Source organism: Zootoca vivipara, chromosome 1 (assembly GCF_965207765.1).
Source record: "Zootoca vivipara chromosome 1, rZooViv2.hap1.1, whole genome shotgun sequence".
NCBI lineage: Eukaryota > Metazoa > Chordata > Lepidosauria > Squamata > Lacertidae > Zootoca > Zootoca vivipara.
Window position 1 is genome coordinate 125,935,641 of NC_142582.1, and position 27,993 is coordinate 125,963,633.

The 27,993-nt window shown below is 45.7% G+C and overlaps 1 protein-coding gene across 1 annotated transcript in view; it reads left to right on the forward strand.

Moving 5' to 3' along the window:
• Nucleotides 1–5,221: 5,221 nt before the first annotated feature.
• KCNH5 (potassium voltage-gated channel subfamily H member 5) overlaps nt 5,222–27,993 on the forward strand; it is a 186,325-nt gene continuing 163,553 nt past the window's right edge. Inside the window, exons 1-2 of the mRNA XM_088661197.1 lie at nt 5,222–5,363; nt 6,408–6,956. Of these exons, the coding sequence (XP_088517323.1) occupies nt 5,222–5,363; nt 6,408–6,956 (691 nt within the window). The remainder of the gene's footprint in view (nt 5,364–6,407; nt 6,957–27,993) is intronic.

The window sequence follows — 27,993 nt, forward strand, 5'->3', positions numbered from 1 at the left end:
CCGTACAGCTAGTCTCTCTGCTGATTTCTCTTCCTTCACTTTCAGGCATCTGGGAGAGGCTAGGAGGTGGACAGATTTGGAGCCTCTAGCTACTGGCCTCAATGCACAGGAAATGCCTAGAAAGCAGCTTCAGTATACAGGTGCAACCAGCAAGGGCTTACCCTAAAACAACCAGAAATGCAACCAAGGCATGCTGGTGTGGGCTTTCCGTAGTGCAATAACCATTGACCTGCTTTCCAGACTGCCTTGGGTGCAGAGGCTTCGTTCCTCCAGCTTGCAGAGCAGAAGCCAGGCTCATGATCTTGCCAGGCGGGGGAGGCTGCAATGGTTCGAGAATGCTGAGAAAGCCTGCTTAGCAATTAATGTCCAGCCTGACTCATGGATTCCATAGGGGCTCTCACTCCAAAAAGGGAAGATGCAGCAGATCTCTTCCCAGAAATAAAACGCCTCGATCTGCAGAGGCGATTGAGCACCCTGCCCCAGCTGTACTGCTGCCTGTCTCTTTCTGTAGCCATCTGTGGCCTGTCTTGTTTCCCCAGATTGTCCTTTATATAGAACATGGAAAGCTGCCTTATACTGTCAAACCATTAGTCTAGCTAGCTCAGGGTTGTCTGCAATGACTGGCAGCGGCAATCCAAGATTCCAAGCCGGAGTCTCTTCTAGCCCTCCTTGGAGATGTTGGGGATTAAACAGACGCCCTCTGCATGTGAATCAGGTGCTCTAACCACTAAGCTACCCTTCCCTAGAGGCCAAAGCATATCCCAAAAGCTCTTTCTTTCTTTCTTTCTTTCTTTCTTTCTTTCTTTCTTTCTTTCTTTCTTTCTTTCTTTCTTTCTTTCTTTCTTATCAGTGGGAACTCATGTACCAGGATCTCTTTGTGAACACTCCACACACCCTTTGCGCATTCAGAGCTTGTCCAGACATGCCTTTTAGCTTCAGGGAATCCTGACTACTGACAGATAGAGTCTTGTCTCTATCTTGCCTCTGTGTTGTATTCCGGCACAATGAACCCATTATACAGATTTCTCCTTCCCTTCTAATTGAGACCCTGCTGCAGACCTGTGTTAGGAGATGTTCCAGGAAGCTGTAAGTTCGTAAATAGTTACCAACACCCCTATGAAGCCTGAGGCCAATGCTCGAGGTTTAACAAGCAACACATTTAGACCCTTCCAACCTCTCTTTCACCTAAAGGCAACCCACTTTCCATCCTTCAGTCTACCTGTTTCCCTGCTAAAGGCATGTGTTAGCAGCCTTTCTAGGGAACTGCATATAACAACATAACTAATTTATATTTATATTAGTTATGCAGAATTCATCTTGAGAAAGGCTGGACTGGATGAATCCCAAGCCGGAATTAAGATTGCCGGAAGAAATATCAACAACCTCAGATATGCTGATGACACAACCTTGATGGCAGAAAGTGAGGAGGAATTAAAGAACCTTTTAATGAGGGTGAAAGAGGAGAGCGCAAAATATGGTCTGAAACTCAACATCAAAAAAACTAAGATCATGGCCACTGGTCCCATCACCTCCTGGCAAATAGAAGGGGAAGAAATGGAGGCAGTGAGAGATTTTACTTTCTTGGGCTCCATGATCACTGCAGATGGTGACAGCAGTCACGAAATTAAAAGACCTGCTTCTTGGGAGAAAAGCAATGACAAACCTAGACAGCATCTTAAAAAGCAGAGACATCACCTTGCCAACAAAGGTTTGTATAGTTAAAGCTATGGTTTTCCCAGTAGTGATGTATGGAAGTGAGAGCTGGACCATAAAGAAGGCTGATCTAGGGGATATGAAGGGAAATAAAAACAAAAATAATTAATTAGTAAATATAATATAAATAAATATATTAAGTAAAATGAGTATTTTTAACAGTAAAGTAGAATTGTATTGGAAATAAATGCACGAGTGAATATAAGAGTGGAAAAGGAAGTCGAAAGAGTGCGGAGGGAAGTATAGGGGGGAGGGGGAGGGAAAGGGCGGGTAAAGGGGATTGTATTTATGTATATGATTGATTTTACCATTGTCTAAGTTTGTTTCTTCTTTTGCTGTATATTTTAAAAATTTGAAATAAAGTCTTTTTTTAAAAAAATTTTTTTAAAAAAGGCTGATCGCCGAAGAATGGATGCTTTTGAATTATGGTGCTGGAGGAGACTTTTGAGAGTCCCATGGACTGCAAGAAGATCAAACCTATCCATCCTGAAGGAAATCAGCCCTGAGTGTTCACTGGAAGGACAGATCCTGAAGCTGAGGCTCCAATACTTTGGCCACCTCATGAGAAGAGAAGACTCCCTGGAAAAGACCCTGATGTTGGCAAAGATTGAGGGCACTAGGAGAAGGGGACAACAGAGGATGGGATGGTTGGATAGTGTTCTTGAAGCCACCAACATGAGTCTGACCAAACTGCAGGAGGCAGTGGAAGACAGGAGTGCCTGGCGTGCTCTGGTCCATGGGGTCACGAACAGTCTTTAAGCGGAGGCTTGACAGGCATATGTCAAGAATGCTTTGATGGTGTTTCCTGCTTGGCAGGGGGTTGGACTGGATGGCCCTTATGGTCTCTTCCAACTCTATGATTCTATGAGTCGGACACGACTGAACGACTCAACAACAACAACAACAATCAACACTTTTATAAAGCCTGGTTCCCACAATTAGGGCTCAACAGACAGCACAGTCCCAAACGATCCTTCATCTCCCCGTATTCTTTCACCTTCCAACATCCTTACCTAAAATTGCTTAGAGGTATTCTTACAACCAAGCTGCATAGACAGTTTGTTTCATAAAAGAAATGAAAAAGCCTTGTCAAAATGTCCAACAATTTCCAGAAGTTTCAGGGAAAGAAACACAGAAAACCATTTCCCAGGTGGGGCTGAATTTAATTTCCTGATCTGGGAATTAGATTTTAAACTTCCTTTCTATTAAATTAGCACATTTGGTGCTGGATGGTTTTCAATATTTGCTCTCTATCAGCTTTAACTTCTTTTCGCCTTGATTGCCTCCATGTCCAGCTTTGCATTAACTTACCTTGATTCTTTGTACATATTGATGTGCACTTTCAGAAGGTAAACGCTTGCTTAAAATGAGCCGGTTCAATCAAGATCAATACTTGGTGTCAACTAACAGCCAAGAGGGAGCTCCAGAACGACTGAAGTGGCCAAAACCGTGAAGGAGTGGGGGAAGAAAAGGGAACTATCATTGATTGCCTTGCAAAAAAAGATTCCAACAGGGAGCCAGTTTTCATTTGGACGGAGAAGAATTTGGAAACTGACAGCCGTATCTGTTTTTAGATTACCTGGCTGGATAATATGCAAGGTAGTCTTGAGCAAGAATTAGCAAGTAGGTAGAGCAGATTCCTTCCCTCCTACAGCACTTTGCACCTCCCTGCTTTTTTGGGGGGAGCAGCCTTTGGCGAGATCTGAATAGAAACTAGCAGGAAGACATATTATGCACACAGAAGAAGGCTTCTCTGGACAAATCCCTCGCTAGATGAGAAAACATGCCGACATATAGTACTTTGCCCATGGTCCATGTCCTCCTTCCAGATGCTGGGAAGGCATGTATGGAATTTTCTTTAAAAAAAAGCCATTTGGCAGGGGAAGCAAAGGGGTTGGAGTCTTATCCCCCCTCTCCAAAATCTGATCTGCATTACTCCAGGTTGAAAGAGCTCCATAGACACAAAGCTGGATGCAAATGTCTTCTTCTATCAAATTTTATTTCGTTTTCCTTTCCTTCTTCATCTCTTCCTCCTTCATATCAACTGATGGGGACTAACTCTGATAAGGATATGCAATCTTTCTTTAAAAAGAAAAAGGAGGAGGAAAAAAGGATCTGTCAGCTATACATTGGTCAGAAGTGCCAAATAAGGGTGGGAAAGAGAGCCTGTTAAAAAGGAGTGCCACCAAAACACCACCGTGACGCATTGGCTCCCTCCAAATGGCCGCAGACGAAATGCTAAGAATATAAACTGAATGGCCGTGGAAATGCATTCAGTTAAATGTGTCATGAACCAACCCAAGTGCCTCATCCTGAGGCAGAAAGGGAAGGCTGAAAAATGCTTTTTGGTAAATACTAATAAAATAAGCAGCAAGGGTGGTTTGGTACTTCTGACATCCTGAAAGGGGTCCTATTGGCAAATAGGAATTATATCTAGGATGAAGGTGTCTTATTTACTACTGCCTTTTGCCCAGACTAGACATGCACCAACCTAACAGATAACATACCAAGAGAGTATAATTTGAAACTAGGAATAGGTGAGGGGTCTCTGATTTAGTGCTTCCTGGACACCCATTCCGGCAGATCTTGAATGGGAAAGGAGGAATTATTCCCCTAGTTTTCCCTCTGTTGTGTCTTTCACTCCCTTTGCAATCCAGTGATGACTCCCACACTTGAAGTCTAGACTTTGCAGTGGTTTCCTTTCTCCAGTTAACAAAATTTCGGAGTTGGGACGGTCTTTGGAGGTCCAGTAGTCCATCCCTTTGCCCTGTTCAGGGTATAACTAGTGCAACATCACTGCCAGGTGGTTGCGCAACCTTTTAAAAAATATATCGAGCAGAAAAGGCTCAGGAAAAGCACCCCAGTGCCCTGGAGGCTGAGGTTGGAAGGTTGGGCATAATCGGTTGCTCTGGAATGCCTGTTTGATGGGCTCGAAGCTGGAGAAGGGAGAGAAACAAGGATCAAGATTGTGTGTGGGGATCAAGGAGCAGGTGAGGGCAAGGAGAAATTCATCTTAGTCTCAGGGTCATGGGTTAGAACCCCACATTGGGCAAAAAGATTTCTGCATTGCAGGGGGTTGAACTAGATGACCTTTGTGGTCCCTTCCCACTCTGCAGTTCTATGTTTCTGTGATTCTATGCCGTAATACTGCAGTCGCTTGTGCAGTTACTTAGGAATAGGTCCCAAGGCATTCTTCCATGTATGAATGGTTAGGATCAGGCTGCATGGCTGTAACCCTGTGATTTACTCATGAGCAAGCACCACTAAAATCAGTGGACAAGGAGCAAAATAATTAATAATAATAATAATAACAATTGTGTAGGATTGTGCCGAAAGGCTTTAAGGTCCCCACAGGAACCGCCTGTTCCTCTGGTCTTGACACTTCTCAATATTCCTATCTTGGGTTGTTTATTTCTAATTCACCCGAGAACCAAAAGAAACGACTTGCTGGGTCAGGCCCGGGAGCTGTCCAGTCCAGCCTGCTCCTTTCCAGCAGAGACCAGGAAAGATGCCTCAGGGAACCCCCCAAGCAGAGCCTGAGAGCAGCGGCCACCCCCTCCCACCTCCTTTCTTGAGTCTCCAGCGGCTGATATTCAGCGTCGAACTGCCCGTTGAGGATCCATCGAGCTATCATGGGCGACGACCAAGCGGTCAGTAGAGAAGACATTTCCAGATAGAAGCCCACCACCCGCCTTCTCCTTGCGAGGCAGGTGCAAAAGCCCGCAATGCCTTTCGACATTTCAACGCGCACCGGCCCCCAGTTCTTCAGAAGCAGAAAATAAAGTTGCATCTCCCTCCCCACCTATCCTCCTCTCCCGCTAAGCTCTCCTCCGTGCCAAACCAATGACTAGAATCACCCCCTAGCCTTTCGCCTCCCCACCCCCGCTCCTTTCTTCCCTTTGCAACCCCCCCCCAACTCCCCGAAGCAAACGCTAAATTATTCAGCCTCCTCCTGCCCTGGCGGAAGGGCAGCTCGGGCGCTCGCCTCGGAGCATCTCGGGCGAAGAACTTTCAGCCCTGGCGACTGACTGTAGGAACGAAGGAGAGAGAGAGAGAGAGAGAGAGAGAGAGAGAGAGAGAGAGAGAGAGAGAGAGAGAGAGAGAGAGAGAGAGAGAGAATGGGATCCCGGATCAGGCTGGCAACTCAGCCCCGCCTCCTGGCGAGCCTCTGATTTCGGGGAAAGCATCCCATAGCCACTCTTGCCATTGGCCTCTTTCTTCTCCCCCCGGCTCTCTCCTCCCCCCCCACCCTCCCTAGCGTGGGTTTGATGCTCCATCCTGGGACCTGCCCAAGTTGCGCTGCCTTCCCTGCCAGCCTCCAGCAGGTGTGCATCCGCCTCAGCGCAGCCCCTCGCGCCGCCCGCCCTCCTCCTCTGCTCGCCTTGCTGGGCGCGTGTGGGTGCAGCCGCAGGTTCCAGAGGGCACCCAAGCTGGGAGGGGAGAGAGGGTGGGGTGGCGGCTCCCTGTTGGCGACCCTTGGAGCGACGGCGCGGAGGAGACCTCGGGTGGCGCTCGGTGGATTTCCTGCCCTCCGCAGTCTAGGCGCTCCCGGAGAGAGAGCTGTCCAGGGTTCTGATCATTCCAATTTGGCGACGCGCTTTGGGATTAAAGCCGCTTCTCTGGAGTTTTTCTTGGGATGCGAGCGCTTGGTTGGTAACGCAGGAATCGTCTCTCTTCTTCCTCTTATTTTTAAGGGAAAAGAGTAAAGAAGAGTTTGGTGGCTAAAAAAAGCAGAGCCTCTCCGCATCTGTTGGAGTCCCCGTTTCCCCGACGCGCCCCGGTTGCGCCCAGGAACGCGAGAAGTAGCCAGATCCGCTGGCTGGGCTGGGTTGACTCTTCGCTGTCCAGCCGCAGGCAGCCCGGTGGGCTTTGGAAGGGCGTGTGGTCATGCTGTCTGCCCGTTGGGGTAGCAGCAGCAGCAGCAGCAACAACAGCAACAGCCAGGCACACGCGCAGGCGCAATCCTTTCGGAGGCTGCAGTTCCCGAGCTGTGAGCGCGGCGTTGCCACAGTCTGGGCTTCACCAGCCGCTGGAGCGCTACTACCATGAACTGCCTCGTCCACCTTCCCACAGCTACTCTACGGCACTGGGTGCAAGAGAACTGCCGAGACCCTCCCAGCCGCCCCCGCTGCGACCCCTTGGCTCCAGAGCCCGGCTCTGCAGGCGCAGGATGCCGGGGGGAAAAAGAGGGCTGGTGGCACCACAGAACACGTTTTTGGAGAACATCGTCAGGCGCTCAAGTGGTAAGCGAGGCTCTTCTTCTTCTTCTTCTTCTTCTTCTTCTTCTTCTTCTTCTTCTTCTTCTTCTTCTTCTTCTTCTTCTTCTTCTTCTTCTTCTTCTTCTTCTTCTTATTCTTCCTCCTCCTCCTCCTCCTCCTCCTCCTCCTCCTCCTCCTCCTCCTCCTCCTCCTCCTCCTCCTCCTCCTGACTAGGCAACGGAGCGGGAGAGCGGGAAGAAAGGGTTAAACTGCTTCCGAAGTTCGTAAAAGCGCCCCCAGACTCCCGGACTTAAGTAAAACGCCTTAAAAGCCGAGGAGTGGTAGTTTCCACAGGGCTAGTTTCCAATCAGAACTTTTATAGGTATATTTAAAGGTGCAATAATTAATTTATTAATTCATCAATAAATTGATTTGTTTGACTCCTCAGCTGCATCATTACTGTCCTTTCAGCACCTTAACGTACCTGGTGATTTTTTTAGAGTTCAAGGTGCTGCTCTCAGGGAGCTTGCAATCTAAATTTGATTGCGAGGAAAGATGGACTAGATGGTAGCGCAAGATTGGTGGCACCAGGGAAAGAGTTAAAGCAGCTGGAGAGTCTGAACAGTTACAGCTGTTCCTTGCTGTATGCTCTGAGACTCTTGAAAAAGTATGGGTGTGTGTGTCTCCCATCATTGGAATTTCCTTTCTTTGACTGAATACTGTAAATTGAAGTGGGTGGCTGCATTGTGGCGAGAAGGAAGATTTAATTGTCTTGGGTAAAAACCAACAACCGCCAGGCATGGCATCTCTCCATCATAGAAGCCAGAGGCCCGGAGAAGCCTCAGGGCGATTTTGTGGTTTGGAGCAGAAACTGTCAAACAGGTTAAAGGATCAGGGGAGAATAAATCCTCATTTCCGCCAGCAGTTTACTCTCACTTCTCTCCTGGCCATTCCTGAAAATTCCAACCCCTCTAGGAACGTAGTTTGGAGTTGAAGGTTTGCCTATGTGGTGAGACGGATTATTTGATAAAGTGTCTAGGAGTGTCCACGAGTAATCATAACGAAAAAAATTAAAAAGCACACACTTTGCTCGCCAGAGGAAAATACGCTCAGTGTAAAATCTACTGTGCAGTAAGACAGAAAGAACTCACCCTCAACAGCACTTTATGTTAGCAAACCATTTACACTAAGTTTGCATGGTGAATTACTGTGTGTGTGTCTCTCTCTGTGCATAAAAATGCAGAATAAGTCATGATAAGCAAGGTGTGCTCCTATTTTTTCTTAATAATGCTGCCTTTAGATAATTTCTGCTAGTAAACATTCGACATGACTTTAGGAACTTCATGTATGTGGTCAGTTTGAATGCTATAATACCATAGTGATTTTTATTCTATTTCTAGATCCAAACTTCTTAATTTTATCTCAGCACTTTTTGAATCAGTACCCATATCACTGGTGTAATGATTTATTGAACAACCCTCTTTAACCTTTACTTATTGATTAAGTTATCATGTTTGTATATCCTACCTTTCACCCAAAGAGCTTCGGGCAGCAAAGATGGGGGTTGTCCCACTTTATTATGCCTTTGACGGACAGGGTAGGTTTAGAGGACTGTGCCTAGCTCAAAGCCATCAAGAGAATTCCATTGCTGAGGCTGTTGTTCTGTATCCACTTACCTTGGAGTAAGCACTATTGAACTCTACAGGACTTACTTCTGAATAGTCATGTGTGGAATTGCCCTTCAGTGAGGACCTGAAAACCAGCTTACTTGACTGCATACTTACTAATATGGACCAGAGACTCATACTCTTTCTACATCATACAGGCATTTTAAAAATACTGTCATTTATATGTATCATTGTGTTCTATAGGGTGTGTGTGTGTGTGTAGCACCATAAAATTGAAGAGATGGAAGGGACCCTGACGGTCATCTAGTCCAACCCCCTGCAATGCAGGAATCTCAACTAAAGCATTCCTGACAGATAGCCAGCTGACATCTCCTAATGTTTTTATGTCTTTAGACCAAGGTGTATGTTCAAAGTGCTTTGCCAAAGAGGGTGGTTATAAGGAGTTCTGCTCACCCTGTAATTCCTCTGCTTGGGATTCCTTTTAACAATAATGTTGCCCGTATCCCCCCTACCTGTTTCAAAAGTGGCTGAAAATATTCCATGCTGTCCCATTAATGCAAATATGTAAAAGAATGCAGATAATCCCTCAAACTGAACTAGGCAAAGAGATGACCAGGAGAAACAGAGCCCTAACATTTCTTATATATATTCTCCTTCCATCCTTCCTGGACTATGAATTCAAACTTAAATGCAATTCTAAAATTTATTCATTTACAGAATTTCTGGGCTGCCTTTTAGTTTTTCAGCATTCAAGGCCATTTGGAAATGATCCAGTACAAAGCAATGGCACATTCTATAATGAGACATTGTTTTATAAAACTTGTGTTGTTGTTGTTGTTTTATAAAAAAATAATTGTTGGCCAAATCCAGGAAGGTTAGATTGAGTGCTGGATTACCTAGCAGGCAGATTAAGCACATGTTTAGGGCATTAGCAAATCAGGGCCACACACACAAAAAAAGGAAGGAAGGAAGGAAGGAAGGAAGGAAGGAAGAAAAAAATAAGAAGAAGAAATGCGGAAATGTAGAAAGAATTTTACATTTGAGGTTTCAAAAAAAAAGCATTGATGTAGTTCATCATGGGAAAAATCTGAACTTTGTTAGACTTCTACACTCTTCCCCCGTTTTTCTGGTCTCTTTTTTATTACTTATGCCCACCTAAACCAGGGGGTGTCCTACTAACATAGGTAAAGCATCAAAATCAGACCCTGTCATGCATTGCACATGACATACATGCATGTACATTTTGGCATACATGTAACTTTTGTGTCATTTTGAAAATGAAATGCTGTTTTCTGTTTGGGTATTGTTTTTATTTTGAATTACATATTTGCGGCACCACAATCTTTTCAGTGCTTATGATCTCTAGAGGTCTTCCTCTGGCCCTGGATTGATCTATCCATGGCTAGTGGTCACGACAAGTGAGACCTGCAACAAAATGTTGCAGAGTGGAGTGCTTCTGTTGAAAGTGATGGCCACTTTACCTCACCCCAATTCCCCCCTCCCCTGGATAATAAGTATTACGTGGCCTTTGAGAATGTTAGGTCTTTGCTGGGTTGTTTGGGGCTCCTTCCTTTAGGGTTTTGAACCCCACTGATTCCCGGTTTTGCAAGGCCTGATCCTGCCCTATCCTGCAAGACTCTTATGCTTCCCCCTTAAAAATAATGAAGTTGCATAACGAAACAGAGGATTGCATTAGACCCACTGAAATTGATGGGCTAATGAATCATAGAATCAGAGTTGGAAGAGACCACAAGGGCCATCCAGTCCAACCCCCTGGTCAACTTAACACCCCATTAATTTCACCCCATTAATGGTTAACTTAACACCCCATTAATTTCACCCCATTAATGGTTAACTTAACATCCCATTAATTTCAATGGGTCCACTCTCAGTAGGATTCAATCGCAGACAACCCACAGAAAAGAATTCATAGCAAACTACAAATGCACACTCCTCGTCAATCACGTTAAATGTTGTGAATGGTAGCAAATTGGTACGACCGCTTTATTCTTGTTTTATGTCCACCAGAAGCAAATCTGAAACGTTAATGCCAGTTGTAGATTGCATTAAGCAGAGATTGTAAGAAGCTGTGTACTTCAGAGGAGATGCTCCCCACCCCCCGCCCCGCGAATGAAAAAGTTACCAAGCTGCAAATATGGACATGCTTTCAAGCTCTTAATTCCATTTATATTTTCAATTACTTTGAGGCTCTTCATGTACATGGCCAGCTTAGGATGACTGTCGTTACTTTTAATAAAATAAAATAAAAATCCTTCCAGTAGCACCTTAGAGACCAACTAAGTTTGTCCTTGGTATGAGCTTTCGTGTGCATGCGCACTTCTTCAGATACACTGAAACAGAAGTCACCAGACCCTTATATCATCATCATTTTTTAGCCATCTCACCCCTTGCTTTTTCCTGTAAGACCAATTGCAGTCGTTAAGAGTCGTCAACAGGTTTACCACTCCTATCAGCCAATCACCCGTGCTCCCACCACCCTTCTGAGTAATACCCCTCCCCACCCTCTCACTCCAACACGGCTACCTACCTGTAACTGTTACTTTTAATAATCTTCTTGATATACCACTGAGTGTAAGAAGAGGAGCATGGCTGGATCTAGAGCAGGGGTCAGCAAACTTTTTCAGCAGGGGGCCGGTCCACTGTCCCTCAGACCTTGTGGGGGGCCGGACTATATTTTGAAAAAAAAGGAGAACAAATTCCTATGCCCCACAAATAACCCAGAGATACGTTTTAAATAAAAGGACACATTCTACTCATGAAAAGCACCAGGCAGGCCCCGCAAATAACCCAGAGATGCGTTTTAAATAAAAGGACACATTCTACTCATGTAAAAACATGCTGATTCCCGGACCATCTGCGGGCCAGATTCAGAAGGCAATTGGGCCGCATCCGGCCCTTGGACCTTAGTTTGGGGACCCCTGATCTAGAGCAGCTCCCAGTTTCTCTCTGCGTGTGCAAAATTTTCTCTTTCTAAGCACAACAGGACTCTGGGGCTTATCCCGAGATAAGAGCTCTGGAAGTCACCTTATAATGAGTCAGACCTATTGGTCCATGTAGTTCAGTATTGTCTACACTGACTGGCAGCAGATCTCCAGACTCCACTCCCAACCAGAAGAGAGCATGAATTGACCCTGGTACATCAGCTTGCAATGCATTTTCTCCACTACTGAGCTATGATCCTTCACTGAACAGTGTATTTAAAAAAAGCTTGCATAATTTGCAGATTGGGTGGTTAACGGCCTTAACAGGTTGGGAGCCGTTCTCTTGAAGGACCACCTTGCCCTGTTTGTGCCCATCTAACTGGTTTGATCTGTGGAATAATAATAATAATAGTAGTAGTAGTAGTAATAATAATAATAATAATAATAATAATAATAATAATAATAATAATATATTATTTATACCCCGCCCATCTGGGTGGGTTTCCCCAGCCACTCTGGGCGGCTTCCAGCAGAAAAATAAAACACAGCGACCTATTAAACATTAAAAGCCTCCCTAAACAGGGCTGCCTGGAACTTGCACTTTGACAAGTGCCTTATCATATTCAACCCACATTTTAAAGGAGCCATGCTCAGTCGGTAGAGCATGAGACTCTTAATCTCATGGTCATGGTTTCGAGCCCCATGACGGGCAAAAAGATTTCTGCATTGCAGTGTGTGTGTGTGTGTGTGTGTGTGTGTGTGTGTGTGTGGACTAGATACAGTAACTGTTGTGGTCCTTTCCAATTCTAGTGATTCTATGACTTTTAAAAACAACAACAACAACACGTAACTGCTCTTATGCTTTGGAACTCCCTGCCTATTGATCTTAGCATCTTTGCTATATTGACTTAGACTCCTGATGGTTTTTTTTTCATTTCAGCAAACCTACCCAGAGATATAATTTAGTTGTGTATATTTGTGTTAAAACTTTTGGCTGATTTTATTGATAATTCTACTCTATCTGCATTTTATTGATAATTTTATCAAGCACACAGCTCGGAGAGGCCTTTTAAATATGGTATATAGAAAGCCACCAAGCATCTCCTCCCCCCCCACATGTAAATAAAGTAGCACGAATACACCCAAAAGCAATCCTGCAATAATCACAGTTCCAGCTGCTTCACTCATATCAATCTCCATGACAGAAAGATATCTGTGCATTGTGTTGGTTCATGCAAATCTGTCATGGATGCTTAGGCTGAGATTCCTGCATTGCAGGGGGTTGGACTGGATAACCCTTGGGGTCCCTTCCAACTTGACAATTCTGTGTGATTCTGTGAAATGATACCTGGTCATATTTGGGACTGGTTGCACACAGAGAGACAGAAAACAACAAATATGTTATGTGAATTGGCCATATATATAGTATATGTGCACAAATTCCCATGCAGTCGAATGGAAGCTTGGATGAATGAAGTCACGCATCTGGTTAGCTGTTGAAACTGTGGATGCATGCGGATTCTCAAGGGGTTGATGTGCTCTCTTCTCTTTCTTCTCTTTGGCGATCACTCGTAGTTGAGTAAGATTGTCTTCCATGAACACGTTTTTAGCAGTGTGTCCATACATGACTGTGGAGGCCAATTCTGGATCCACACATCCTTCCACAGTGGGGACCTAGGTTTCTGGGCAGAAGTTGATCACAGTGAGGGTTTGCCAAACATGCCTTCCTCTTAGCACATTTCCCCTTGTGTCCTGAGTTTGAGTGTCTTCAAAGCCCATGACACCTTTGGTAAAGGCTGTTCTCCAACCGGAGTGCTTGCAGGCCAGTGTTTCCCAGTTGTCAGTGTTTATACTACATCTTGTAAGATTTGCCTTGAGACAGTCTTTAAACTTCTTTCGTGGACCACCAGCATTACGCTTTCGATTTTTAAGTTTGGAATAGAGTAGTTGCTTTGGAAGATGATCATCAGGCATCCGCACAACATGACCAGTGCAACGAAGTTGATGTTGAAGAATCATTGCTTCAACACTGGTGATCTTTGCTTCTTCCAGTACACTGGTATTAGTTCGCCTGTCTTCCCAAGCGATGTGTAAAATTTTCGGAGACACCGTTGATGGAATCTTTTGAGGAGTTGGAGATGGCATTTATAAGTGGTCCATCTTTCACAAGCATATAGTAAGGTTGGTAGGAAAATAGCTTTGTAAACAAGCATTTAGGTTTCCCTGTGAATGTCCCGGTCCTCAAACACTCTGCACTTCAATCGGGAGAAAGCCGCACTCACAGAGCTCAGGCGATGCTGGATTTCATAGAATCATAGAATCATAGAGTTGGAAGAGACCACAAGGGCCATCCAGTCCAACCCCCTGCCAAGCAGGAAACACCATCAAAGCATTCTTGGCATATGCCTGTCAAGCCTCTGCTTAAAGACCTCCAAAGAAGGAGACTCCACCACACTCCTTCGTAGCAAATTCCACTGCCGAACAGCTCTTACTGTCAGGAAGTTCTTCCTAATGTTTAGGTGGAATCTTCTTTCTTGAAGTTTGAATCCATTGCTCTGTGTCCGCTTCTCTGGAGCAGCAGAAAACAATCTTTCTCCCTCCTCCATATGACATCCTTTCATATATTTGAACATGGCTATCATATCACCCCTTAACCTTCTCTTCTCCAGGCTAAACATACCCAGCTCCCTAAGCCGTTCCTCATAAGGCATCGTTTCCAGGCCTTTGACCATTTTGGTTGCCCTCTTCTGGACGCGTTCCAGCTTGTCAGTATCCTTCTTGAACTGTGGTGCCCAGAACTGGACACAGTACTCCAGGTGAGGTCTGACCAGAGCAGAATACAGTGGTACTATTACTTCCCTTGATCTAGATGCTATACTCCTATTGATGAAGCCCAGAATTGCATTGGCTTTTTTAGCTGCTGTATCACACTGCTGACTCATGTCAAACAACCTGACCACCATTTAGAAGCAGAATGCACTCTCTCTTAGTGTTCTACCTCTGACCTTTGCTAGGTTCAGTCTCTTCCTGCCAGTGTCTTCAGCAGAGAGGAAGGGGTTCTCTGCATTCGCCAAGGCCAGCAAGGCTGGATGGAGGGGCACCATCAGACCCCTCCCCCAAGAGCTTTAGAGTTGAGCTGCTCTGCCAACAGAGATACCCCTGTAGCTATTGGTTTACCCGCTCTGAGGTCAGTGGAAGGTTCACAAACATTCTAACTGCGGAGGGAAACAGCCAGTCATTCCGTTTTGACTGCCACAACTGTGGAAACAGGCAGAAAGTTGCTTTGGCCGAGAATATCTTTCAGTGCGGAGGCCGGGAGCATAAAGGGACGCAGGGAGCGGGATGAAAGACAATGCGTGGAAATCAAATAGATTGGAGCTCTTATGGTAGGGGAGCCCCATAAGCAGAGAGTTAAAAGAGTGTTGCCTTTGTGGTAGGGAGCCCCATAAGAACAGTCAGTGGGGAAGGACAGTTGTAATGAAATCTGAGTTTACCTTGTCATGCAGTCTGTGCCTGACCTACTTTCCCCTTACTTATTCTCTCCTCATTGCTGCATTACGGAACAGGGCAAAGAGAAAGGACAGATCAATTGGAAAATGTGAACGGCTGTAATTCTGACGTAGTTTTCGGGATGATAGTCAGATGGGGCCACTTTTCAGGATGCACCAGAGAATTGGGGTGTTTTTGTCCCCCCCCCCTGTTTTTATTATAGGTGCTGGAAATGGTGCAAAGAAGAAGACACCCCCGCCCCCCGGTAAACTTGTAGTTAGCAAAGCCTCCCAGGATAATTGCACTCCCTCTTTCATTCTGGCCATTTCCTCACCCCCCTTTTTCTTCATGGCTGCAAACGGGGAATTTGCACCAATGCACCTGTGTGTTCATTCTGCTTCCCCACTCCTTGGTTTCTTCATTTAATTTGTTCGCTTTCACAGAACCTTGAAGCCACTACTTCATTATGATCCCAGACCTTTGGCACACAAGGTACTAGGCCAAATTCATTAGATGACAGCAAGGGCATGTGGCTGCAATACTAGACATTCAGGGTTACCTTTGGGTGGACTGTGGTGGTGGAATAAAAAGTCTTGTGCCAATTTGAGAGGAAGAAATGCAAACGAAAGGGGAAAACACACAAAAATTATGAAAAAGAGCTGGCGTGAAAATACCCTCATTTCCTACAAAGCCCCATAAAGGTAAAGGGACCCCTGACCATTAGGTCCAGTCGTGACCGACTCTGGGGTTGCACGCTCATCTCGCATTATTGGCCGAGGGAGCCGGCGTACAGCTTCCAGGTCATGGGGCCAGCATGACAAAGCTGCTTCTGGCAAACCAGAGCAGCGCACGGAAACGTTGTTTACCTTCCCGCTGTAGCAGTACCTATTTATCTACTTGCACTTTGAGGTGCTTTCGAACTGCTAGGTTGGCAGGAGCAGGGACCGAGCAACGGGAGCTCACCGCGTCGCGGGGATTCGAACCGCCGACCTTCTGATCAGCAAGCCCTAGGCTCTGTGGTTTAACCCACAGCGCCACCCGCGTCCCACAAAGCCCCATAGTTCTTCTCAATGATGCTGAGCATTTCCCCCTATGTATGAGTATACATAATTAATTATGCAAATCACACTGCCCTTACATTATTCCATCCCATACATTTCAGTGCAAAAGGAAGCTCAAATGCCAATGAAGAGAATGTTTTTCCATTACATATCGGTTTTGGGCCAAAAGTAACAGCAACAGCGAATTCCAATTGTATTTACCTGATTGATTTCCATTCCAGACATGGGAGGAATAAGGGGACACTGGTAATTGCAATTCCTGTTTCCACTTTTGATTAGCCACATTGGCTATGCTCTTCCTCCGCAGTTGAAAGCCAATTGCTGGGAAACATAGGAGAGGAGAAGAGTTTTGTGTAGGTTTCCCATTGGGGCATCTAGTTGGCCACTTGAGAAGATGATATTAGACGAGATGAGCCACTGGCCTGATCCAGCAGGCTCTTCTTATGTCCTTATGGGATGGACAACATCCCATATCCCCTTTTAAATGTGTTTGTGGTAGGCGGGCTATTGGTTTTTGCTTTTGTTGTATATGTTGTGGTTTTTATCTTGCATTTGTATGTTGGGAACTGCCCTGGGATCCACGGATGAAGGTCGGCATACAAATTTAGTAAATAAACACGTAAGGGGACCTCAGTCATTTCTGCTCCGCTTTCCACTTTCATCCTGCTCGGTGCTGTGCAAAGCACTTTGTCCAAAATGAGCAGAAACAGGACAAATTGTGTTGAGAAGCAAATATTTGTATTCTGTATTAAGGTTGCGCTATTGGTAAATTCTCAGTGTAGAATTTAGGTTACCTAGGTAGGTAATTTTGGAAAAATAATAATACAGCCCAGAGTCCTTTTTAGGTTTCTTCCACATTATCCTGAACACAGGTAGAGGCCATCTCTCTCTCTCTCTCTCTCTCTCTCTCTCTCTCTCTCTCTCTCTCTCTCTCTCTCTCTCTGTGTGTGTGTACTAATTTGCGCACACAGACTGCACACTCGTCAAGCCTAATATATCAACACCCCTATTCTGTCTGGGCAACCAATGTTTTGAATCTTAGAACACTTTTAAAATGGAATAAATCCCACCAGTGTTATGCAATGGTGTAATCTCTATTGCAATGCATGCTTGGGTGGCAGTGATGAAATCTCTGGGTAGTTGATGCATCCCGGTGTCCCAGAAGGGCAAGGTGAAGGGCAACAGTAGAAGTTCATGGGGGTGGGGTGTTCCCACTGGCTAAATATCAGCTCCCACCATTGAGTACCACTGAACAAGGGAGGGAGGGCCAGCAGCCTTTCTGGAGCGGAATCGGGAGCAAGTAGGAGAAGCGCCCTGGCAGCTAAGTCAGCAACATGCAAGGATGCAGCTGCAGAGTGGATAAAGGTAAAGGTAAAGGGGCCCCTGACCATTAGAATCATAGAATCATAGAATCATAGAGTTGGAAGAGACCACAAGGGTCATCCAGTCCAACCCCCTGCCAAGCAGGAAACACCATCAAAGCATTCTTGACATATGCCTGCCAAGCCTCTGCTTAAAGACCTCCAAAGAAGGAGACTCCACCACACTCCTTGGCAGCAAATTCCACTGCCGAACAGCTCTTACTGTCAGGAAGTTCTTCCTAATGTTTAGGTGGAATCTTCTTTCTTGAAGTTTGAATCCATTGCTCCGTGTCCGCTTCTCTGGAGCAGCAGAAAACAACCTTTCTCCCTCCTCCATATGACATCCTTTCATATATTTGAACATGGCTACCATATCACCCCTTAACCTTCTCTTCTCCAGGCTAAACCCCAGTCGTGACCGACTCTGGGGTTGCGGCACTCATCTCGCAGAGTGGATGGCAGTGCCTGGAACAGGTGCAGATTGTTACACTGCTGGTCCCTTCCGGACTGCTGCCCATCCAATAGGCACCCGCATTCAGAGGCGTAGCAAGGTCATGTGGTACCCGGTGCAGAATTTATTTATTTTTGTCAACCCCGCCTCAAATTGAAATTATAAAAAGAAGGAAAAAGAAGATACTTACAGTTGCAAGTGTTATTTTCTGGTTTATTTACTTGACATTGTGAGCATAAGCACGTAAAACTCCCCCCCCATCTTTGCTCTCATACCCCACCTCTCCCCCTGTGTGTTCCAGGGTTTGAGTCCTGAGTTGAGGGAGCTTTTGCTTCTCTCCTCTCCCTTCTTCACTTGTTTGCTCGCCTGCCTCCTTCCCGTCCTCTCCCTGCCTGCCTCCTTCCCGTCCTCTCCCTGCCTGCCTCCTCCAGCAGCCCAGGAGTGCTGGGCAACGGTGCGCCACTCGCCCACGACTGCCAAGCTTCCCCTGAGCTGTCAAAACGAAGGGGTAAGGGGGGAAGGCCACTGGCAAAGCGGCGCAGCTCCCTCCCTTCCCCCGATGGCTCGGGGTAGGCTTGGGAGTTGCGGGGCGTGTGGCATGCCAAATGCCCCCCCCCTCAGCGATGACACCCGGGTCGGCCCACCCACACTGCACCCCCTTCCTACACCTCTGCCTGCATTTCGCTGAACCTGAAACCCTGGTGATGCTGCTATCACCTTGCCTGACACCGTTTGGTAAGAGTACGGCATCCCCGCTTCTCGGGCAGCGGAAGCTGGTAGCTCACCAGCCACTGGCAGGGAGAATGGTCTCTTCCAAGGCTGCAATGCTCACCTTGCTTGCCTGAGAGTAAGCCCTGTTGAATTCAACAGCACTTACTTCTGAGCTGACGTAGGCTCTCATTGTTAGATGCCATTGGCCGAGGTCCTCTGAGCGTTTTGAAGGTGTCACTGACCGAGCTCTCGGGGTCTCTAAGCTTGGTTGGCTGAGCTTTACTGGACGCCTGGCTGCCATTGGCTGAGCTTCTCTCAGGGTCTTTAGCTGCTATTGGCTGTCTGAGTCTGGGGTTAAGGCAGGAATCAGTAAGCTGCCATCAGCTAACTCCCCAAGCATCACCCTCTGGAAACAGACATCTAAGTAGGGCTGGAACCATCGCAAAGCGGTGCCACCCACCCCTAACTCCGGAAGGATATCACGGTTGATGGTATCAAAAGTCACAGAGAGGTCAAGGAGAATTAACAGGGACACATTTCCCCTGTCTCCCTCCTGACAGAGGTCACCATACAGGACGACCAAAGCCATTTCTGTGCCCAAACCAGGCCTAAACTCCCATTGAAATGGATCTAGAAAATCAGTTTCCTCCAAGAGTGCCTGGATCTTGGGCTCAGGATTTTAGCCTTAATCTTTACGCTACTCCATGACTCAGTCTTTTAAAATCTTTCTGGGCCTTTTATTTAGTACTCTTTTATGATCATAGTTACAGGTAGTTAGCCGTGTTGGTCTGAGTCGAAACAAAATAAAAAAATTCCTTCAGTAGCACCTTAAAGACCAACTAAGTTTTTATTTTGGTATGAGCTGATGAAGTGTGCATGCACACGAAAGCTCATACCAAAATAAAAACTTAGTTGGTCTTTAAGGTGCTACTGAAGGAATTTTTTTATTTTATGATCATGATCCTCTTTTGAATAATGGATCTCACGTCGTATCTTGACCACTGTTTACAACTGCAAATTTTATTCTGAGCAGCCCTGTTCAGTTCAGAGTTGATTGTTTCATAGCAAGGTAAAGAACGATGATCATAACAATGTAAAGAATTACAAAAACCAGGTAGACAAAGCAAGAAGATAAATGAGAAAGAAGTTTCAAAACACGTATACAGTAAGACAGACAAATGAATAATTATGCAACTAAACAGCCTTAAAACAATTTGCAGCATGACTAGCCATGGAACACTGTCATGATTCCTCTGCTGCCTTTGCAAGTGAAACAACTTTTTTGGATTATGTACTTGTCTTTATTTGCCCATCAAAACTCTCTCTCTCTTTTGCTTATTAGACCAAAAATTAAGGCAAAGTGGGAGCTGAATGGGAACCCCACTAATAGCTAGCTTCCTTATAAATGGGAAAATGCTATTGGTAATAGAAACAATTCCCTCCAACCCTGCTCTTCATCTCTACTGTACTGTAGTTCCTCAGATCAGTAATGACCATCAAGAACAACAGATGACATTTGCTGGAGCCTGAGATAAACAGGCGCTCTCTTTTCAGAAAGAACACACCTGGAGCTAGCACACAGAATCCCTGGACAGCACCCAGACACCCTAGATGGGCCCACAACTAATGCTTGCCTGAAACCCCTCTTTGAAAAAATAGCTGAGGCTAGGACCTTCGTGTGAGGTTCCGGTAGGTGCTTGGTTGGCCACTGTGATAACATGAGGCTGGACTAGATGGCCTTTGACTCTACCAGCATTATGTTTCCCATAATGCCACTGACCTACATGCCTTAGCTCCAAGCTATCCGAAAGACCCTTTAACCTCATATCTAGGTTCTCAGATTTTCAGGGGAGGCCCTTCTCTCAGTCCTGCCACCCCCGCAGGCAGGCTTGGTGGGGACCTTCTGGGTGGCTGCTCCCAGACTTTGGAACTCCCTCCCTGGAGAAGCTAGACTGTCTCCCTCCTTGCTCTCTTTCCGCCAGGACTTTTGGGAACTGACTGCTTTTAATGAAAGGGATGGTGCCATGCTGTTCTTATGGCAATTACCTGTATACTTCAAATGGATTTTCTATAGAGCAGGGACATCCAACTCCCAATAGACTGTGATCTACAAACAGTATAAAAAAGCTGGCAGTGATCTACCCATTGTCATCTATCATTGGATGGACCAAACTTGTTGAGTTTTTTTTTTTAGGAAGGCAAAGTTGTGGAGCTTTTTTTTTTTTAGGAAGCCAAGCCAAAGTTGTTGAGCCGAAGTATTTTTTTTTTGGGGGGGGGGAGGAGATCGCTAAGTGGCCAGAGATCTCCCAGGATCTCCCAGGAACACCCAGCGATCTACCAGTATATCGCGATCTACCTGTTGGACATGCCTGCTATAGAGTTTTTAATCCTGTTATTGTTTTCATTGGTTTTTTAAAATGATTTCCCCCCTTTTGTCTTTAGCTATTCTTATTTTTATCTGTAAGGTGCCTCGAGGCACTGTCAGGAGGAAAGATGGGGTGTAAATAACAACAGCAATCACACTTTGGGGCAATGGGAACTTAAATTCCATGTCCCAGAAGGCTCATTGTCACTACCTGGTATGCCGGGGGGGGCACTTCCCACCAACCCCCTTCCCACCAAACTTGGAAGTAACCTCAAAGTCAGTCCTTAAGATTCCATCACACTCAAGTATGACCAGGATGGGACTATGCAAATGAAGGGGTGGAGATATGCAGATAGGAGCAGGCTTGGCCTTTTATGGCCAGGTCTCTGGGGTCAGCAAGCAGATGAAGCTCTCACCCTACTCATCTCCTTTCCTTCATTTGAGTGAGTAGGTGCTGTTCATTCTTAGGAAGAAAAGTACAGGCGGCCCCCCTCCCCACTTCCTGCACAGGGGTTAAATTGCCTAAAGTGTGGAGCACCCTCTAAACACCCTTTAAATGCCCTCTCTGCCACTCTCTCTGCAATCCATACTTGCAGGCTTGCAGATCCACCTGACCCACTTAGAATCGTGTTTTACAGTTGTGAAAACAGGCTGCCTCCTGAGCCAAGGGATGTCGTGACAAAATTCCTGCTTACGAAACGATAGCCTGCAATGCCAGTGCCAGGCACCAGGGGTCACCCTGTCTGACATTGCATCCAGCAGCCGGCAGGATTGAGAAAAAAGCTCGTGAAGTAGAATCGTTGGGCAATATTGCCAGCGAATCGTAGATTTTTGGAGGCAATTGCACACTTGAAGAACAACTCATTGACCTTCTCTCTAGAATCATAGAATCATAGAGTTGGAAGAGACCACAAGGGCCATCCAGTCCAACCCCCTGCCAAGCAGGAAACACCATCAAAGCATTCTTGACATATGCCTGTCAAGCCTCTGCTTCAAGACCTCCAAAGAAGGAGACTCCACCACACTTCTTGGCAGCAAATTCCACTGCCGAACAGCTCTTACTGTCAGGAAGTTCTTCCTAATGTTTACTTCATGGCTAGCCAATGTTGGGCATGTGGTAATTCCATAAAACATACTGAAACCTACCCCACAAAAAGCAGTGTTTCCACTTGAAACAGGCAGATTTAATAGATGGCGCAGAAGTGGTTGTGCTGTTTCTATTTCACTTTCAAGCTGAGAGCTTCCAAGAGGATCTCAGGAAAAGTTATTTTGACAGGCAGGAATTTCAGTCAGTTTCCAGTTCTCAGTTGCTGGCAGTGAACGGCTGACAATATTTTGACAGCCTGGATGCTGCACAGAAATGGCAGCTGAAGAAGCCGGCCTTGAGTTCTTCTCTGGAGGGTGTGTGTGGAAGGAACTGCATTGGAGCCAAAATCCACAATCTGGAGCCAGCTAAGTGCTGCTTCTCCGGACATGGTTGAGGCAGATAGAGGCTCCTGAATGCAAAAGAGACTTTCGCAAGCTAGCAAAGAAACGTTTTCCTTGCTATGTTTTTAGTATTGCCTTTCTTTCTTTCTTTCTTTCTTTTGCAACATAATCTTTATTGATTTTGTAAAATAAACATTATTACGAGGTCCAATTCATATTGTTGTCATTTCCAGTTATTTTCTTATAATATATATCATATCAAATAAATTTTCATGGTTTTGAAGGGGAAAAAATGGAGAGAAAAAATAATGTACAAAGTTTATCACAATCCTAAAACAAACTTGAGAAAGGAAGTAAAAAAAAAAGAACTCAACAACAAGGACTTCCCTTCCTTCTTCTTCTGTTTCTTATAGTTTTCACTTTCTTTTTGGCGTTGTGATTTTCATTTTCCATATACAATTTTTATTTTTTATTTATAAATATGCCAAGTTAGAATATTTACAATGTTTTAACATAAATTTCCTTAAGATCCTTACAACACTTGACATTGATTTAGTCTCACATTTTAGATTTTCTTCTTCCTTATTCCTTGCTATGTTTTTAGTTTTGCCTTTCATTGCTATGTTTTTCGTATTGCCTTTCATTGTTATGTTTCAATGTCAGAGCCAGCTCTGGGACCTTAGGGTGGGTGATACTTTTAATCATCACCGTCACCCTCATAGTAATACGAGTCTGCTCACAATAGAGATTGGCTTGACTAGGGCTTTCCGCTTAGTCACTGATGAAAGACAGGCTATGGGAGGAAATCCAGAGAGCCTTAGTCATGTTCAAAGGGAAGAACGAGCCACAAACCTGACCTTTTCATTCCTCTGTTCCCTCTGATTTTCTCTCTTGTGACTGTACATAGAAAACTAGATGTCAAAGGAGATGTGCTCTGGTCTGCCTATCCCCTAATGAACTACTTTTCTCTGTTCAGGATATATATATAGGTGAAACTCGGAAAATTAGAGTATCGTCAAAAAGTGCATTTATTTCAGGAATGCAACTTATTATTCATTATTTTTCTTTTAATTTTCACAAATGCTTTCTTTTGGAAATTCCACAGTAATAAAGCAAATAGTTACAATCATACAAAAATAAACATCACTATTACATTTCATTAATTACATTCCATTTATAATTGGCCCGCCTAACGACAAATAATTACAATTACAACAAATAAAGGCTTGACATATCTTGCTTTGCATGTCATGCATCTATCTCATATATTGGTTTCACCTTTTAATCTGTATTACTGAAATAAATGCACTTTTTGACGATATTCTGATTTTCCGAGTTTCACCTGTACATTCGGTACTTGCTTAGTTATCTTACAGATTTCTCGTATGGTTATTGTCCAGAATGATTGGATTTTGGGGCACTCCCACCACATGTGGAGGTATGTGCCTGTGGAGGTGCACCCTCTCCAGCATTTTGATGAGGTTCCTGGGCGTGTTAGTGCTAGTTTTCTTGGTGTTAGGTACCATCTGTAGGTTAGTTTCAGGGAGAGTTCTCTTCTTTTCATTGATATGGATTTGAAGGGGGGTTTAGACCACATGCTGGTCCATTGGGTGGGATTTATTTCATATCCTATGTCATCCTCCCGTTGTTTTTTGATTGCTTCTAGGGGATTCATGGGACCCACCTCCCCAGCCCACCCACCTCTCCCCCCTTTCTTCCTAATGTCTCAACTATCAAGATTAATGTGTAAAAACGATACATGGGAAAAATATGAGACATTGTACTACCTTTGTAGACCAAGAAAATCCTTAATAAAAATTAATTGGGAAAATAGAATTATTCTAGTTAAAACAGAGAGTTTGGAGAGTGTGGGCTTGTTGGTTCTCCCTGGCTTATGAGACCATTGACCACGACGTTCTTCTGGAGCAACTTGAGGAGAAATATAAAAATCTCCCTCCTTTCCCAGATGTTTGATGACTGAAAGACCCTGGAAACCCTGAGACCACTGTTTCTAGAATGCTTAAAATTTAAAAAATTAGAATGTTTTTATTATTGATCAGCCTGCTCTGGGCGCCTTCAGGAGGAAGGGTGGGATGTAAATAAAATTGAATTGATTGATCAATTGTCCTTAGGTACCCTGCTATGTTTTGATGATCCTACTTGTTGAGTACTAACAACAGTAGCTTGATAAAAAAATTCCTTCAGTAGCACCTTAAAGACCAACTAAGTTTTTATTTTGGTATGAGCTTTCGTGTGCATGCACACTTCTTCAGAAGTGGTATCTGAAGAAGTGTGCATGCACACGAAAGCTCATACCAAAATAAAAACTTAGTTGGTCTTTAAGGTGCTACTGAAGGAATTTTTTTATTTTACTTCAATCCAGACCAACACGGCTACCTACCTGTAAACAGTAGCTTGGATAGTTTGGGGGAGTACTTACTCCTCTCTCCCCCTCCCTTTTCTTTCTTTCATTTTAGAATCAAGTTTCTTACTGGGCAATGCACAAATTGTGGACTGGCCTGTAGTTTATAGTAATGACGGATTTTGTAAACTCTCTGGTTACCACCGAGCCGACGTCATGCAGAAAAGTAGTACTTGCAGGTAAGTCGAATTGAATTGATTTTCTTGGGTCGGGGGGGGGGTTAGATCCCACTGTGCTTTTGAGTTCCCTGTTTGTTGTGCCATAAAAGGCGGGTGCCCGAAAGCTGCCACCTCCTCCTCTTTGCCACCCCATTACCGTGTTTCCCCTTTTTTAATACGTAGTCAGAAAGTAAGCCATGGCAGGGTTTTTAACCATTTGAGAGCTATAAGACATACCCCGAAAATAAGCCATACTTCCGCACCAGCTAGCAGGACCCAGCATGCCGGCCGCGACAGGAGGAGGAAGCCTGCCGGGTCGGGTCAGTGCCCGGAAGCGGCAGTGGCTGCTTTAGTGCCAATAAAGCGTGCAGCAGTGCCGCACGGAGCACCAGCCAGAAGGACCCAGCTCCTGCAATGCCGGCCGCGGCAGGAGGAGGAAGCCTGCGGGGTTGGGTCGGTGCCCGGAAGCGGTGGCGGCTGCAGCGCTGACAAAGCGTGAAGCAGCGCCGCACGGAGCACCAAGGGCACGAGCGGCAGGAGGAAAGAGAGAGAGGCTCGTTACTTGCGGCACTTTAAGAGAAGCAGCCAGAACCGATCTCCACATTCCGAGCCTCCCTTTTGCGCATGCGGGCATGTTAAAGCCCCGATCAGTTCACTCCCCACTTCTTCCTCGCCATCCCTCCCTTTCACGCGTTGCCTTGACCCCGCAGCCCCCCTCCCTGGCCATCTTCCCCTAAGTGCAGCGCTGCTTCGTGAGCGCTGCAGCCGCACGCTCTCTGTGTGTGCGCGCGTCTCTTTCTTTCTCTCCCTGTGCGTCCATCTCTCTCTCTCTCTCTGTGTGTGCGCGCGTCTCTCTCTCTCTCCCCCGTGCGTCTCTCTCTCTCTGTGTGTGTTTGTGTGCGTCTCTTTCTTTCTCTCCCCGTGCATCCGTCTCTGTGTGTGTGTGTGTGTGCGCGCGTCTCTTTCTTTCTCTCCCCGTGCGTCCGTCTCTCTGTGTGTGTGTGTGTGTGCGCGCGTCTCTTTCTCTCTCTCCCCCGTGCGTCTCTCTGTGTGTGTGTGTGTGTGCGCGCGCGTCTCTTTCTTTCTCTCCCCGTGCGTCCGTCTCTCTCTGTGTGTGTGTGCGCGCGTGTCTCTTTCTCTCTCTCCCCCGTGCGTCTCTGTGTGTGTGTGTGTGCGCGTGCGTCTCTCTCTCTCTCTCCCCCGTGCGTCTCTCTGTGTGTGTGTTTGTGCGCGTCTCTTTCTTTCTCTCCCCGTGCGTCCGTCTCTCTGTGTGTGTGTGTGCGCGCGTGTCTCTTTCTCTCCCCCGTGCGTCTCTGTGTGTGTGTGTGTGTGTGCGCGCGTGCGTCTCTTTCTTTCTCTCCCTGTGCGTGTCTCTCTCTCAGTGTGTGTGTGTTTGCGCGCGCGCGTCTCCCCCCCCCCACAGAGAAAAGGTTCCGCTTCGGCTCGTCATTCAGCCGCGCGCGCGCGCCAGGGGCATGGGCCCAAGCCTTGTCCCCCTCGTGCTTCCCTCACAAGCATCTCGGAGCGGGACGGGTCACGGCCTCCCTCCTCATTCCCCGGCCGGCGTGAGAGAGCCCGGGGAGCAGCCTCTATCCCTCCACGCGCGCACACACCCGGCCGCCTCCAAAGCCATGGAAGCAGGAGGAGAAGCACCAGAAGCTGCTGAGGGAGATGAGCAGCCTCCCGCCCAACCGCAAGTGCTTCGACTGTAACCAACGCGGTCCTACCTACACCGACATGACGGTGGGCAGCTTCGTGTGTACCTCCTGCTCCGGCATCCTACAAGGTTTAAATCCACCTCACAAAGTCCCCCCCCCTGTGTGCACATCTGTCTCCGAGGCAGGTGGCCATCCAGCCTCTGCTTAAAAGCCTCCATAGAAGGAAAGCCCTTGACTCAGGATGGGTAGGAGGGGAAAGGGAAAAAATAGAAGAGGCAGAAAATGGAAAAGACCATAACAGAGTGGCAGAGCACCCTGTGCTCTGTATGCAGAAGGATCCCAGGTTTAACCCCCAGGTACCCCCAAGTTTGAAATCCTGGAGAGCTGCTGCCAGCCTGGTTGACAGTAAAACCTGGATAGCACAGTAGGCTAGAGTGTGGTGTTTATAATGTGCGCGGAAGAGAGCACCGAGTGTCCTGAGCCAGTGGGACCCAGTTGTACCAGCACTTTTAAAAAAAAAAAGACACCCCCTGAAAATAAGCCACCGTGTGTTTTTTTGAGGAAAAAAAGTTATAAGACGGTGTCTTAAAAAAGGGGAAACACGGTAGGTGCGCATTCATTTTGCAACAAATGGAAAAGGAACCCCCTGTGAGCCTCATTCAATTTCCATTCATTCTGAAACAAATTCGCCGAGGGGGAAAACGGGTGGGAATGGCTAGGCTGCTTTTCAGTAAAAATGGAGGAAAAAGCTGTCCAGACCACATTTTTTAACCACACGAGCCTAATTCATACCTCCCAGCCTACAACAGAGAGCGGAATATAACTACTCTTCAGATTTTTATTTTTATTTGCACTTCTCTGAATTTTGCAATGCAGAGTCATCTTTTTTTAAAAAGTACCAAAATGAATTAAAAATACATATCTTAGGATAAAAATTTGTACATTAAGAGAAATCATCATCATCATCATCAATTTAATTAACTATCATTATCATTATTATAATTTCTATACCACTTCCCTTCTTCTTTTTTTAAAAAATAAAAGCTTGGTTGTTTACAACCTAACAGAACATTAGAAAATATGAAAAGAAAACATTAAAAATTAAAATCAAAGACAAAAAATGCCATTGAGATCTACATTTAAATCAACAATTAACAGAAAACTACCAAAATATTATCTTGAACATAAAAGCAAATTGCAAATAGAGGTTAAGCACAGATGTAAATATGTCTTTACATTACTGTATTTTCCCGTGTATAAGATGCATCATGTATAAGACGCCCCCTATTTTTTTTGGGGGGGGGACTCCAAATTAAGAAAACACCCCTCAGCACTAAGATGAGCTCCAATTTTAAACCTAATTTTTTGGTTTAAAAACCTAGTCTTCTACACAGAAAAAATACGGTAT